Source organism: Nanorana parkeri, unplaced genomic scaffold, assembly GCF_000935625.1.
Source record: "Nanorana parkeri isolate BGI_ZX_2015 unplaced genomic scaffold, ASM93562v1 scaffold36, whole genome shotgun sequence".
Taxonomy (NCBI): domain Eukaryota; kingdom Metazoa; phylum Chordata; class Amphibia; order Anura; family Dicroglossidae; genus Nanorana; species Nanorana parkeri.
In genome coordinates, this window is record NW_017306304.1 from 1,385,126 (window position 1) to 1,400,162 (window position 15,037).

At 42.0% G+C, this 15,037-nt stretch overlaps 1 protein-coding gene across 1 annotated transcript in view; it reads left to right on the plus strand.

The window, feature by feature from the left end:
- Positions 1-14,285: 14,285 nt before the first annotated feature.
- ENPEP (glutamyl aminopeptidase) overlaps positions 14,286-15,037 on the plus strand; it is a 52,734-nt gene continuing 51,982 nt past the window's right edge. Inside the window, exon 1 of the mRNA XM_018569989.1 lies at positions 14,286-14,993. Within this exon, the coding sequence (XP_018425491.1) occupies positions 14,326-14,993 (668 nt within the window). The 5' untranslated portion in view covers positions 14,286-14,325. The remainder of the gene's footprint in view (positions 14,994-15,037) is intronic.

Here is a 15,037-nt window from a genome sequence, read left to right on the forward strand (position 1 = left end):
TGGCAGCCACCAGCATCCTAACAACCAGAGAGTCATCTGCACACAGCCCGTTCAGCTGTCAGCCAGGGATTCTGTCACAGGACGCTGCATTAGGTGACCTTTACTGGTAGGCTTTATTTATTAATTTTTAGTTTTTAATTTAATATGGAATTGTTAGACAGGTGGCTTATACAGATTTTGATTTTGTAAAAGTTTTAAAATGCACATGAAGCCTCACAATGCATTTTTTCAATAAGTGATAGCTGTGTGCATACGTAATAAATAAAACAAGCTATGCAACCCTAAACAAATGGAAATGCAGAGCAGTGGGGCTATTTGACTTATAGGTCACAGGCAGGAATGGATTTGCTGTTAGGCACTGTAATAGTCTTGCACATTGTATGAAGATGTCAATGTACAGATGTTCAGTGTAGATAGGAAAAGGAAGGTAAGAAGAGATCGTGTCTTAAAGCAGACCTTTACACTCAAAAATCAAATTCTAATAATTAATTCCTCTATGTATGATGATTAATAATAACATAGACATGTCAGGTGTAAAATGCAGTGATTTTGAAATTCTTACACTTGCACAGCATTCACTTCCTGCTTTGAAAGTGCAAATGACTTCAGTTTGGCAAAGCAATGCACACTGAGATTGCCTTGTTATCAGCAGAACATTGCTGGGAAATCTCATCTGTAATCTCACGAGATCTCAGGGAAAGGCATTTTCCTCCCCTGAGATAGTCACATGTCTAGCCACATGTGCCAGTAATCCAGGAAGTAATAGGATAGCTAGTAATCTGCCCTTAGTAAACATGGCCACTGTCAGAAGACTGGGGAAGAAAAGAGAAATAAAGTATGCAAAGAATACAAATCCGGCAATTATCTAGAAGTATATGTTTGTAGATTGTCATTACTAAACATTTCTAAAGGTATGTTTGTTGTTATTTTAAAGATATGGGTAAAGGTCCACTTTAACATTATTGTAGACAACTTATACCAGAACCAGGCTGCTGCTCTTCAGAATATAGATAGATCACTCAAATGAAAAAGGTCCCTCAAATGTAAGCTTTCAATGAAGAATCATTTCCACACATTTATGGGGGGAAAAAAGGATATATGTGTGTTAATTACAGACATGTTTCTTTTGTTTTTCTTTTAAATCTGCTTTTCACATCTCAGTGTTCGTAAAACAATTTTGTCAAATAGTTAGTGACCATCATGCTGTGACCATCTTCCATATTTGGTCACAAACATTGTTTTTACAATAGTTTTAAAATTGAAAACACATGATTTATCAAAGCTGAAGATCAATCTTTTCCTTTTTAAAAGTGAATACTACATATGATTATTCTGTTTATTGTTTGGTATGCATCCATTTTGAATTCATGACTTTTGAGCCATTTTTATGTCAGTTACCATAGCTACATAGTTAGTTAGGTTGAAACAAGACACATTCATCAAGTTTAAGCAAAAAAAAAAAATCTGCAGTTGATCCGGTGAAAACTAAAAGAAACTAAACCTGGTAAAGCCACTTTCACACAAGCATTCTAATCAAGTCCATCTGTAATTTTTTTTTAAGGCAGAACGGACCAGGAGCCGCATGTAAGCCAATATGCAGCCGTATCTAAATGAACAGATGGAGCAGGATCCTGAGGTGTGTAGCTGGGTTATTGTTAGAAGGCGGGGTAGAGGGAAGAGTGCGAGAGAGGCCAGCCCTGACTGGTAGACCCTAATAAATATGCCAGGTTGCAGAATGTTGGGGATATTAGTTCAGGGATGGCATTGCTGGAGCAAGACGCTTCTCCTATCCGCAGGGGGAGTGACTGCTTCAGTAAGGATGGGAGCAGGATGGGGGACAGGAAAGACAGATTTTGGTGGTGGGGAATTATATTATCATGTGGACATACAGGGTAATCTGTCATCGGGACCGTGAGCGTCAGACCGTCTGCTGCTTACTGGTGAATCGTGTTCGACACATCGCGGAACGGATGGACAGGTTACTGAAAGGAGCTGGGCATGACCCAGCTGTCATGGTACACATCGGCACCAATTACAAAATTGGAGGCAGATGGAGTGTCCTAAAAAATGAGTTCAAAGACTTAGGTGCTATGTTGAAGAAAGGGACCTCCGTGGTAGTATTTTCTGAAATACTGCCACTGCCACTAGCCACTCCAGAGAGGCAGAGAGAATTAAGAGAACTGAACAAGTGGCTGCGGAACTGGTGTTGGAAAGAGGGCTTTTGGTTCATGGAGAATTGGGCTGACTTCTCAGTCGGTTACCGGCTCTACAGCAGAGATGGGCTGCATCTAAATGGGGAAGGTGCAATACTTTTGGGGGATAAAATGGTTAAAAGACTGGAGGAGCTTTTAAACTAGATTAAGGGAGGGGGGGAGGGAATAAAAATAAGGAAAATAAACATAGAGTATGTAACTACAGGGTCAGTTAATATAGAGGGCAGTAATACAGTGGGGGGCAGAGGGCTTACTCCAGTCAAACCTATTAGTAATACCTTGGTCAGATAAAAGAATAAGGCGGGATTCAGGAAGGTGCAATAATGTAACTCAAACCACTAGCACAAAACTAAAATGTATGTACACGAATGCTAGAAGTCTAGCAAACAAACTAGAGGAGCTCGGACTTATGGTACTCGAAGAGGACTATGATATAGTGGGAATAACTGAAACTTGGCTAGACAGCTCTTATAACTGGGCAGCTAATGTACAAGGGTTCACACACAAAACCTGTATGACTGAATAAAAATGTAAAGCATCACATAAAGGAAAAGCGAGTAGCATTTATAAAATATAAGATGGAGGCAACGGCATTGGTGTTCCATAACTACAAAGAATGTAATAAAAGATGCAAACTAGCAATACGGGCAGCTAAAATAGAGTGCGAAAAGCATATTGCCACATATTGTAAAAAAAAAAAAAAAAATTTTTTACCAATACATACACAGTAAAAAGGGGAGAAAGGAGCAGATAGGCCCAATAAAGGAAAAAAAGCGGGAAGTTAGTCACAAATGAAGGGGGGTGCATGTATGTGGAAAGCAATCTTACTGCGCACTTAAGAGATGACCTCATGACAGAAAATTGTGATCATGTTGAGTCTTTGCAGGTAGAACTAGATAAGACTAATTCCAGTTGTAAACTTATTATAGGAGTATGTTAATAAACCCCAAACATAAGGGAAGGGGAAGAGACTCACTTACACTCCCAAATAGAAATAGCTGGGAAGCAGGGAAATGTTGTTATAATGGGTGACTTTAATGATCCGGACATTGATTGGTCACATGGTACCTCTCATTCTATAAAGGCGGGCCATTTTCTAAACTTGTTGTGGGACAATTTAATTGATCAGATAGTTGAGTTCCCAACCAGGAAAAAGATTAGAGATCTATTAATCTCTAATAATGTGGACCTAGTTGCAGACATAGCGACTATGGATACATTGGGTAATAGTGATCACAGGATGATTAATTTTAATGTTGGGTACAGAAAAGAGAAGTGTGTTGGTTTGACAAGAACACTAAATTTGAAAAAGGCAAATTTCGATAAGCTGCGTCACCTAGTGTATGACACTAAATGGGACAAATTATTTCTAGCAATGAACACTGACGAGAAGTGGGATTGTTTTAAGAATTCTTTGCATAATGCTATTAGCAAGTGCATACCATTGGGTAACAAACATAAAAGATTGACAGCTAAGCCTGCATGGGTAAATAAAACGACAAATCAACACATCAAAGAAAAGAAACTTTTAAAAAATAAAAAATATAAGATGGAGGGGACTGCATTGGCATTCCAAAGCTACAAGGAATGTAATAAGAGTTGTAAACATGAGATCCGAGCAGCAAAAATAGATTACAAAAAACATATTGCCACAGTCAGTAAAAAGAACCCCCCAAAAAATCTTCTAATATTTAAGCAGTAAAAAGGTTTTAAAAAAAAGCCCAGTAGGCCCTACAAAAGATGAGAACGGGAAATTTATCACAAACGATCGGGAGAAGGCTGAGGCATTAAATTCATTTTTCTCCTCAGTATACAAGTTATAGCAATATACAATATATCTCCTCAGTATACACATAGCAAGACCATTATTCCTCATTTTCAATGACTCATTAATGACTGGAAGGTTACCAAGTGACTGGCGTAAAACAACAGTAGTACCGATATTCAAAAAAGGGTCAAGATGCCAAACTGGGAACTACAGACCAGTAAGTCTAACATCAATAGTATTCAAACTGTTTGAGGGAATGTTAAAGGACTTTTTAGTGGATTTGTTCGTGACAAAGGTATAATAAGTGAAAATCAGCATGGATTTAGGAAGGACTGTTCTTGTCAGACCAACCTACTAACATTCTACGAAGAGGTGAGTAGAGGCCAGTGGATGTAGTGTACCTGGATTTTGCATAAGCATTTGACATAGTACCAAATAAACGCTTAATACTAGAGGTGCACGAAATAGAAATTTAAAAAACGAAACCGAAATAAAAAAATTGTCAGGCCGAAACCGAAAATGTTTTTATTAAAAATGTTTCACATTTTTTCAATATTTTATTTTTATTTATTTTTTATAAACTTTTTATTTTTTTATATTTATTTTTATTTATTAACTCATTTTTTTTTTTAAAATATTTTTATTTTTTACTTTACTTTTAGGGGCTCTGGGGAAATATTGGGGTCTAAACGGACCCCTGATATTTCCCTTTTAACATAGAAAAAGAGATTGAGAACACAGAGTCCTCAATCTCTTTTTCTGTATCCCCTGTTATCAATGAACAGGAATCCTCTATGAGTGTTCCTGTTCATTGATAACATGAGGACATAGTATGTTTACTATAACTACAATTATGAATCAACAGGAGGTGATGTAGATCACTTCCCATTCATTCATAATTGAGGATATAGTAACCATACCATGTCCTCAATTATCTACAAACACTCAGCGATCGCTGAGTGTTTGCTCTCGCTTACCTCTGTCACACACTGTCACAGGAGGCTGAGCGAGCGGAGCAGGAAGGAGAGCCCAGCCTCCTGTGACAGCGCGGGCTGTCTCCGCCCCCACACCGTTCTGCCGGACTGTGATAGGCGGCTGAGCGGTGTGGGAGGAGAGACCCCGACCGCTCACAGCGCTATCCTCCCGCAGCGCTCGGCCGGCTGTCACTTTCTCTCCTCCCCGCTGGGACACAGAGCAATGCCCAGCGGGGAGGAAAGAAACCTGGGATGTGCCAATGTATCGGCAGGAAAATGGCACTTTCGCAATTTAGCCAAAAGTGCCATTTTCGGCCGATATGTTTCGGCGGCCAATATATCGGTGCATTCCTACTTAATACACAAGCTGAAATATATGGGCATAGATGAAATTATGTGTACCTGGATAGAGAACTGGCTTCAGGAACGTGTCTAGAGAGTACTGATAAATGGCTGTTTTTCGGATTGGTCGAGAGTGGCGTGCCCCAGGGTTCTGTTTTAGGCCCCATACTGTTTAACCTGTTTATTAATGATATTGGGGAAAGTGTTGACCAGTGGCGTAACCAGAGTAACGGGCGCCTGGGGCAGAACAAAATTTTGCGCCTCCCCCCCGGTGATATGTGGGGGTGTACAGGTACAATGAGAGGACGGAGCCAGCGAGGATGGAGCAAGCGAGAAGGAGAGAGGTAGGTGCGGGGAGGTAGATCACTTGTAAACAAACAATTGGCTTCCCCACACTACATTTAGTCCTGCTTGTGCAAAGCAGGACTAAATGTAGAAAGCAACTGACCGCCTGGCTGTCGGGGGATTCCACACCGCTGCAGGCTTTCATTCACCGGGTCTCGCTTGTCACTGCCCGGCACTAGAGTGTTCGGGTTTTACTTGCCTAACAAGTGGCAAGTTACCCTGGGTGCCAATCTCTACAATAGAAAATTACAGAAACTACTGGATTTTTTTTAACACAGTATAACAGACATGAAAGCAGACTCGTTCTACACAAAATGCAAGTGTGAGACTGCATACTCCTCCATAAGAAAATGCTGATTCCATTTAAAACTGAAAGGCTCATTCCAGCCCAATTTTTAGCACAACAGCCGCTGAGCTTCATAATATTGCACTTATATTGATGTTGACTCTAGTCTTAGATTCACAATAATAAATTTACATGATGCTAAATAGTTCACACATTAAATAAATAATAAATTCACTATCTTTTCGGGTTTAACTCTACTATTTTTTTTAGATGTTGTATTTTATATGTAGTGGGCAATGTCAAAAACATCTACCTGGTAACGTTTTTGAACATTTGAAAAAGAAAAAAGTTTTTTTCTTCTTTTATAACACAATATTACCTAATGGTTTTATCACTAACATAACCCTTTATATACTTCTCTAACCCTTTAACCCTGAGATAAGTATATCAAGCGGTATCTTATTAGTACAAAACTCCAGTCATAAACTGTAAGGTAATTAATTTCCTCTTAGCAAAGTTCACATTTGTATGATAATATTTTTTATCTGACAGATTTATATAATATGGTAACACAATGCATGGGTATTACAACATTGTTGATAGCTAATAGGAGTTTTGATTAGACCTAATGATAAAAAGGTTTTAACAGAAAAAACATCCCTTTTTAACAGTTGTCTTTACCACTTGGCACCCAGGCTTCGCCCACTGATACCTTGATGTGAATTATGAAAATTCTGAAGGTTGCAAAGCTAAATAAAGAAGTGACCCTGGGGAGCAAGATCAAAAGATGTCTCTACAACCATGATTGTGGATGCTTTTAAATCTGGCTAGGAATTTAAAAAATGGCCAAATGATATGAAAACAGTCATCCCACTGTAAGGAAATAAAATCTAAAACTGGAATAGATTTTAAGTGACTGCTAATTTGTCCAGGACTTGCTGGCCCAGCATAATTCAGTCCAAGAGCTGACTGATGCTAAAACAAAATCTGCAAAATTAAATAATGATTCAGTGTCAAAGTGCATGCATCAACAATCTAATGTGTTCCATTCAACATGCTGGACATTGTAGTATAGGCATGTTTGCTGTCTAACCAATTATCATCTATTCATACATCAGTTCAATCACCTTTTTATTACTATAACCCCATCACAGCGGGGATTATGAAACGTAACTCTCTACAGTTCACGGTATGTCATTATAGGTCACTATCCCCTCACTACACTGTTTACGACTATGCACAGGGCATTTATGACATGACTACATAAGCAGTGCTTAAAAGAGAACTATGAGGTGAGTGCTTTTCACTCACCTCATAGTTCTAGCCGACCTGTGACAATGAGACTGTCACAGGTCGGCTCAGTAGATCGGGAAGTGAGCGAACACATACCGGCGTTCGCTCACTTCTCGATCCTGTCACTGCAGAGAGCCGTGACAGGGGAGTGACTGGATTCTCCCCTCCCCTGTCCGATCCTCCAGAGCTGACTGGCGGAACGGACGGGGGAGGGGGCGGGTACAGCTGGCTCTGCCTCTAGATAGGCAGAGACAGCTGGTCAAAGAGGTTAGGAAAAGGATCGAGACCGGCAATTCAGTTGCAAAAAAATATATTAATTTATTGAAAACAAAATCACTCGTGAAGAATAGCCATTATTTCACTCACTAAAGTTAAAAATATTGACGCATGAGATTTGATTTTTGATCTTCTAATAATTTGTAATAATTTGTTTAGATAAAATGCTTGCATATATTCATATTGTTAGTAAATGCTTACTCGGTTATGGATTTGAGTGACTAGCAACTTGCATCTAAACAAATAGATAAAGCAAAGAGCTGGATCTCCAGGAAGAAACACAACTCCAGTTCTCTAGATAGGCAGAACCAGCTGTCACTCACGCAGCTGGGCGGATCCAGACATAATTGTCGGGATCCGCTTCAGCTGCGGCGTCTCAGTATACCGCGAGCTGCAGCTTAAAAGAGAACTATGAGGTGAGTGAAAATCACTCATCCTCATAGTTGAAGCCGACCTGTGACAATTAAACTGTCACACGTCTGCTCAATAGATCTGGAAGTGAGCGAAAACACATACCCTCGCTCGCTCACTTCTCGATCCTGTGCCTGCAGAGAGCCGTGACTGTCACTCACGGCTCTCTGCAGGGATTCCCCCCTCCCCTGTCCAATCCTCCAGCGCTGACTGCGGTGTCTCAGTATGTAGCGAGCTGTAGCTCGCGGTATACTGAGGTTAGGGTGACGGGAGGACGCTAGTTCCCGTTACCCTAAGGAGAACTATGGGGAAAAGCCCTAACCCCATAGTTCTCCTTTAAAGACTGTGGCTAATATGGGTTTATGACAACTCAGCTTTGCTTAGCGTGGGGCTGTTTTCTGTCAATTGTGCTTGAATATGGGCTGTGGCTTATTAAATATGTCACCTTCTCTGGCAGTATTATGTCTCTATCTCTGGAGACTAGACCACTTTTAATACAAGAAAGTATTTTGCTTGCTTTAGTAACTGCGGCATGACATTGCATGCTATTATTCAGTCTATGATCTACCAGTACAACCAGATCTTTCTCCATCATTGACTCCCCCAAACATACTCACTCTAGAGTGTATGGCACATGCATGTTTTTAGTCCCCAAGTGCATAACTTTACATTTATCAACATTAAAGCTCATTTGCCAAATAGATGCCCAATCACACAGTGCGTTCAGATCTGCTTGTAGGTTGGAGACATCCTGTAAGGACTGTATTCCACTACATAACTTGGTGTCATCTGCAAACACAGAAATAGTACTTTTAATCCCCAACTCTGTCATTCATAAAAAAATTAAACAGTACACTGATCCTTGGGGGCCACCACCAACACTAACCTACAGGAGGAGGTGTTACAAAATTATATGCAGATGTCAGAGATGAATTGAGTCCTTAACCTACTCTTTAAAACTCCAAGTGGACCTAAACACAAAAAATTAAGGCATGCTTTTCAAGAAATCGAGAAATGGTAATTGTGCCTAAGCAGTACCCTGAAAGGATTTACCCTTTGTGTTGAATTTCCCCTGAAAAAAAGCAGCGCTGTTTCTCTGTGGTATAAAATCATCTAAGCCAATGCTGCCTCTGACTGCTCTGTGTTATTCCTGATACAGAGAGCTCCTCTTCTTCTTTTAGAAAATACTACATCAAAACAATGCCACTGCCTATCACTTTGCCTCAGATTAAGTATGGTTGCAGCCCTAAACAGACGTGACAGTAAGTGGTCATTTTATTTGCATCCAACTAGGGAGGTAGACAAAGTGCCAATGTCAAGATATATTTGCATCGGTATGTAAAGTAAGACCTCTTTTTGTTGAAGTATTAAACATTTTTTAGTTAATTTGTTTTTGAGTGCTGAGGTACTTTCGTAAGATGGAAAAAAAAAACATGACTAACTCTTGGAAATGATATGAAGGAAGAAAAACAACCAAAAAGCAGAGTGCCACCGAAACAGCCATGGAAATATGTTCTATAGTTTCTTAAGTAAAATAACAGGAAATGTATTTAAAAATCCATAAAGTAGTATTAAACTCTCCAGAATCTCCAGAATCCAGATCAAACAAATATATATTGCCCAGCATAGTATTTCTTCAGATTTTTGCCCAAACACTTACAGTCATCATGTTTCTGAACAGCTCCAACTCTCTTAGCTAAGCTTCCCAGAACTTCCTTCAGTACAAGATCACAAGGGACAGAGCAGACTCCAGCAACTTTCTATCTACTAGCTTATAGAAGGGAGGAGGGGAGCAGAGGAGTGACATGTCTTGCTGTGCCTGTGTGTTTGTGGTTCCTATGTGTCTCCATAGGACCTTGCAAGGGAAAGTTTCCATCCTAAACAGGATATCAGGACCAGTTCTCAGGGGACCAGCTGATTCTGCAGGAAACTAAAACTTTTAAACATTAAAGGAGAACTATGGGGTCAGGGCTTTTCCCCATAGTTCTCCTAAGGGTCATGGGAAAACACAAACTAGCATCCTCCTGTGACCCAAAGCTCAGTATACCACGAGCTACAGCTCACGGTATACTGAGACGCCACAGCCGGAAACGGATACCGACATTGCTGTCGAGATCCACCCAGCTGCGGGATTGACAGCTGGCTCTGCCTATCCAGAGGCAGAGCCAGCTGTGCCCGCCCCTCCCCCGTCCGTTCCGCCAGTCAGCGCTGGAGGATCGGAGCAGGGGGAATCCCTGCAAGAGCCTGAGTGACCACGGCTCTCTGCAGTGACAAGATCGAGAAGTGAGCGAACGCCGGTATGTGTTCGCTCGCTTCCGGATCTACTGAGCCGACTTGTGACAGTTTCATTGTCACAGGTCGGCTCAGATTATGAGGCTGATTGAAAATCACTCGCCTCATAATTCTCCTTTAAGGAGTAGCATCAATTGTAAGAGATTTCATCAGCATTTGAATTAGCTTTAAAACATTTTGACTTTTATCTGTAAACAATAAGTCAAGGCAACTGGACTTGCTGTATTTTTCATGAAGACGTTTCACTGGACATCCGACCAGCTTTCTCAATTCAGAATGACTTGTACAAAAAATTATCTGGGAATATATATGGTCAATGTTGCTCCAATTCACATAATCTGTTAGTCACAACAAGGTGTTGATTGCATTTGCATAAATGAAGTCTAGGAGGTGTTATTAACCTGCCCTGTTAAAACAGCATTGTATGTGGCGGACAATGGATCTCTCCCCCCCCGCCCCCCCCACCTCTACTCAAGCTTGGCTTCTCCATTTTAAATAAATGGCCTGTTTCACACCTCTTTTCAACCAGTCCTCCTCCCTGTCTAGGATGCGTACTTGACTGTCTTCAAAGGAGCGACCTTTTTACTTTAGATGTATGTATACTGCTGAATCCTGACCAGAGGGTTTTGCTCTTCTATGCTGTGCCATACGCTGGTGTAGCTGCTGTTTTGTTTCACCAATGACCTGGATGAATGAGAACCTTCACAGACATTTTGACTTATAATTGCTAATATCGCTTTAGCTCTATAAAATGTAGTGCATGTGAAAATGTACTGATTCATGAATTTTCAAACTCAATGCCAAGGTCATTCTAAAGTTACAGTATTGCTCCCTGTTTTGCTGGCTTCATCATTACAGCAGAATTGCTATGTTGTTGAGCTATTACTGTCACGCTATGGTTCTAAGTTATTACTTTTATCTCAACTTGTTCACAGTGACATCTATATTGCACTTGTGTGACCCTAATTATCATTATACTGATTTTTTTCTTTAAGTATTTAAAACATTCTGAATGAAGGTGCAAGAATAATTCTAATAGTATCTGTGGGCTGGAATAGCTATGATTTAGGACAGATGTAGGACACCAACATGTGCTAACCTAAATTTAAAGAGCTCATCATAGCGCTCTAGAACAGCCTTCCTCAACCGGTGTGCCGCCTGGGTTCATCAGGGGTTCCGTCAAATAAAAAAAAAAAAAACTGCTTTGATTTCAATATGGAACACAGTTTTTTTTCCATATTTTTGCACAGCGTCATACGTTGCAATAGGGCAGATGGGTCGACCACCAGCACCATGGAAGACCATGGCGCTAATCCAGGGTGGGAATCATTCAGGGTTTTCCTAAGCATCCAGAAGAGAACTGAAGGAACTCTGTATCTGGAGTCCATTGGGTTTAAACCTGCTCCACCTCCTGTTTTCCATCACAATGCCACAGCTGCGTTATGTGTAAGGTAGTACTTTGCTGTGCAGGGGGGGGACTAAGGACTCTGATGTGATGAGGGGACCCTATTTTAGACTGGGGTGCCTTGAGATTTTGCATACTTTCAAAGGGTGCTGTGACTGAGAAAAGGTTGACAAACACTGCTCTGGTTAAAGCAAATTTGAGCTGCCCAAGCAGAGGTCAAGCAGATAAATGGATATAGTAAATTATGTAAAACTCTATTACTTAGGCCTCATGCAAGTAAGGCTAGAAGTTGCAGCTGAGAATTCCTCCAGCAAGAACCTGTGGATTCTTGCATCAGGAATTAGGGATTCACAAAAATTTCGGCCGCCAAAATATTTCGGCCGATAATGGTACTTTGGGCAAAATGCCGGAAGTACCATAACGGATGAAAATGCGTCAGAAAATTCAGTGCATCCCTAAATGCCCGCTGCTCTCCCCCGCCTGTGTAGGCAGATGCAGCAGGGATTCGAGGCGACAGTGACCAGAGACCAGCAGGGAGGAGAGGAGCTTTCAGGAGGCCGAGCGGTGCCATGCGGGGAGGGAGAAGCTCAAGATGTGGAGCGGTACAGGGGAGGAGTCGGCTGTCACAGGAGGCCAAACTCTCTTCCCCCGCACTGCCCCACTCTGCCACCTGTGACAGCGAGTAAGGATGGAGAGTGGCTTACAAGCGATCAGCTGAACGCTGAGTGTTTGTAAATACCTGAGGACATAGTATGATTACTGTGTCCCCAATTATGAATGAACTGGAAGTGCTCTACATCACTTCCTATTCATTCATAATTGTGGACATAGTAACTCATTCTATCTCCACAGTTTATGAATGGGCAGGAGCACTCAGTATAGAGGCTTGCTGTTCATTCATAACAGGGGCTAAAGAAAAAGAGATTTAGAACTCTGTGTCCTCCAATCTCTTTTTCCATTTCAAAAGGGAAATATCAGGGGTCTATTTAGACCCCTGATATTTCACACATGCCAACAGTCACAGACAGATCGGGCTTCTGTCAGCCTGTCACGCACTTGAACAGGCAGAGTGGGCAGTTCGAACCCACTTGGGATTCCTGCCATAAGAATCTGTAGGTCTAGTCCTGTGTGCATGAGACCTAAAATCTCATACTTTGAAACATTAAAGTGACACTAAGCTCAGGAGTTAAATCTTAAAACTTCATTTACATACCTAAACTATTAGCAAACATGTATCTTAATTGTGTATCACTCGGCTGTAGATCCTCAAATCATCTCTGAATTCATGCTGACACTGTCCTTCCTTCTGGAGGGTGGCTACTTTTGCTCACCATGGTCCCTGTGTGTGTTGTAAAGTAGCTACCACACCAAGCTCGCTCCTGTGATGTACTACAATCTCATGTTTGGTTTACTAATTTGTATTGAGATTGTGATGCCATCACAAGAGCGAGCTTTAAGCAGTGGCTACTTTACAACAAACACAGGGACCATAGGGAACAAAAGTAGCCACCCTCCAGAAGGAAGGACAGTGTCAGCACAAATTCAGATATGATTTGAGGATCTACAGCTAAGTGATACATTTTGTTTATAGTTAAGGTACTTGAAAGCATTTTTTAAATTAACTCCTGAGTTTAGTGTCACTTTAAAGGAGAACTATGGGGTTAGGGCTTTTCCCCATAGTTCTCCGAAGGGTAACGGGAGGACACAAACTAGCGTCCCCCGTAACCCAAAGCTCAGTATACCGCGAGCTGCAGCTTGCGGTATACTGAGACGCCGCAGCTGAAACGGATCCCGACAATTATGTGTGGATACGCCCAGCTGCGTGAGTGTCAGCTGGCTCTGCCTATCTAGAGGCAGAGTCAGCTGCACCCGCCCCCTCCCCCGTCCGTTCCGCCAGTCAGCTCTGGAGGATCGGACAGGGGAGGGGAGAATCCAGTCACTCCCCTGTCACAGCTCTCTGCAGTGACAGGATCGAGAAGTGAGTGAACGCCTGTATGTGTTCGCTCACTTCCCGATCTACTGAGCCGACCTGTGTCAGTTTCATTGTCACAGGTCGGCTCAGATTATGAGGCTGAGTGAAAAGCACTCACCTCATAATTCTCCTTTAAGTATCCAGTGAACACTTTTCAAGCAGTTTTCTTTGTTTCACTTGAAACATTGTTTTTAAACATAGTCCCACTTTTAAAATGCGATCTTAGCACTGTGATAAGAAAAGTGCTTATAAAAGTTATTTTGTACTGTAATCAGATATTTGCCTATAACAGCTAGCCCTGGCAGGTCTTCCAAATCACTTTGTCATGCCAGCGATCTCAAATACCACCAGTACAGCTCAATAAAATCATTGTTGAGATTTATTACCTCATCCACATAACTCAGGAAAGAGTCCCGAAACATTCATAAAGTTTCATTGCAGCTGTTTGGGCAGAGTCCACTGATAGAGCCGTCTTGTGTTTCCAATTTAGAGATGCTGTGCTTGTTGCATTCATGTCACCGATAATGCCCTGGCAAGATAAATACCCTGCCATCATCTATTGCTGATTAACGCGAAGTTATTTGCAAGGGGAAAGGAGGAGGAGGAGGAAGGGGGAGAGCTGAGAAGTGTGCTGTTAGAAGTAGAGGGTGAAGAGTCTCAGATCTTTGTGGCCGCTGCAGGAGGAGGAAGGAAGAGGTCTAGGTGAACCGCTACAGCTGTCAGTCGCTATAGAACAAGAACCTTCAAGATGGACGAAGAACTGGATAAGGGCTCCAAGAAGTTCTGTATCAGAGGGAAACATGTGGCCATGATCGTTGCAGCGGTGGTAGTGGTGGGATTAGCTGTTGGGCTTGGCGTAGGTCTCACATATCCAGAGCCATGTAAAAGTACCAACGGAGGTGATGCCACGACTAAACCTACATCATCCTCCACCACCTCTACTTCATCCTCCACCACCTCTACTACCACTGCTCCTTCAGAATCCGAGGCTTGCCCAGTTAAGGATGACAACAGCGGGGCCTGGAAGAACTTCCGACTTCCATCACACATCCGACCCCTTCACTATGACCTGGAAATCCAGCCAGAGATGGACAAAGACACTTACCATGGCACGGTGACCATTTGGTTGAAGTTGACCAGCTCAGACAAGCACCTATGGTTGCACATCAGGGAGAACAAGATCTCGGGGCAGCCCAAGTTGAAGGATCGCACTGGCCAAGAGATCCAACTCATCCAGTGCTTCGAGTACCGACCACAGGAGTATGTTGTGATGGAGTTCACCCAACAGCTGCCGGCCAATGCCGATGATGACAACCTGGAGGACACCTACCGCCTGACTTTGCAGTTTGCTGGTCAACTCAACGGCTCTCTGGTGGGGTTCTACAGGACCACCTACCAGGAAAATGGCGTGACCAAGTAAAGTATCATCCATACTGTGTGCATTATCAATGTCAAGAAAC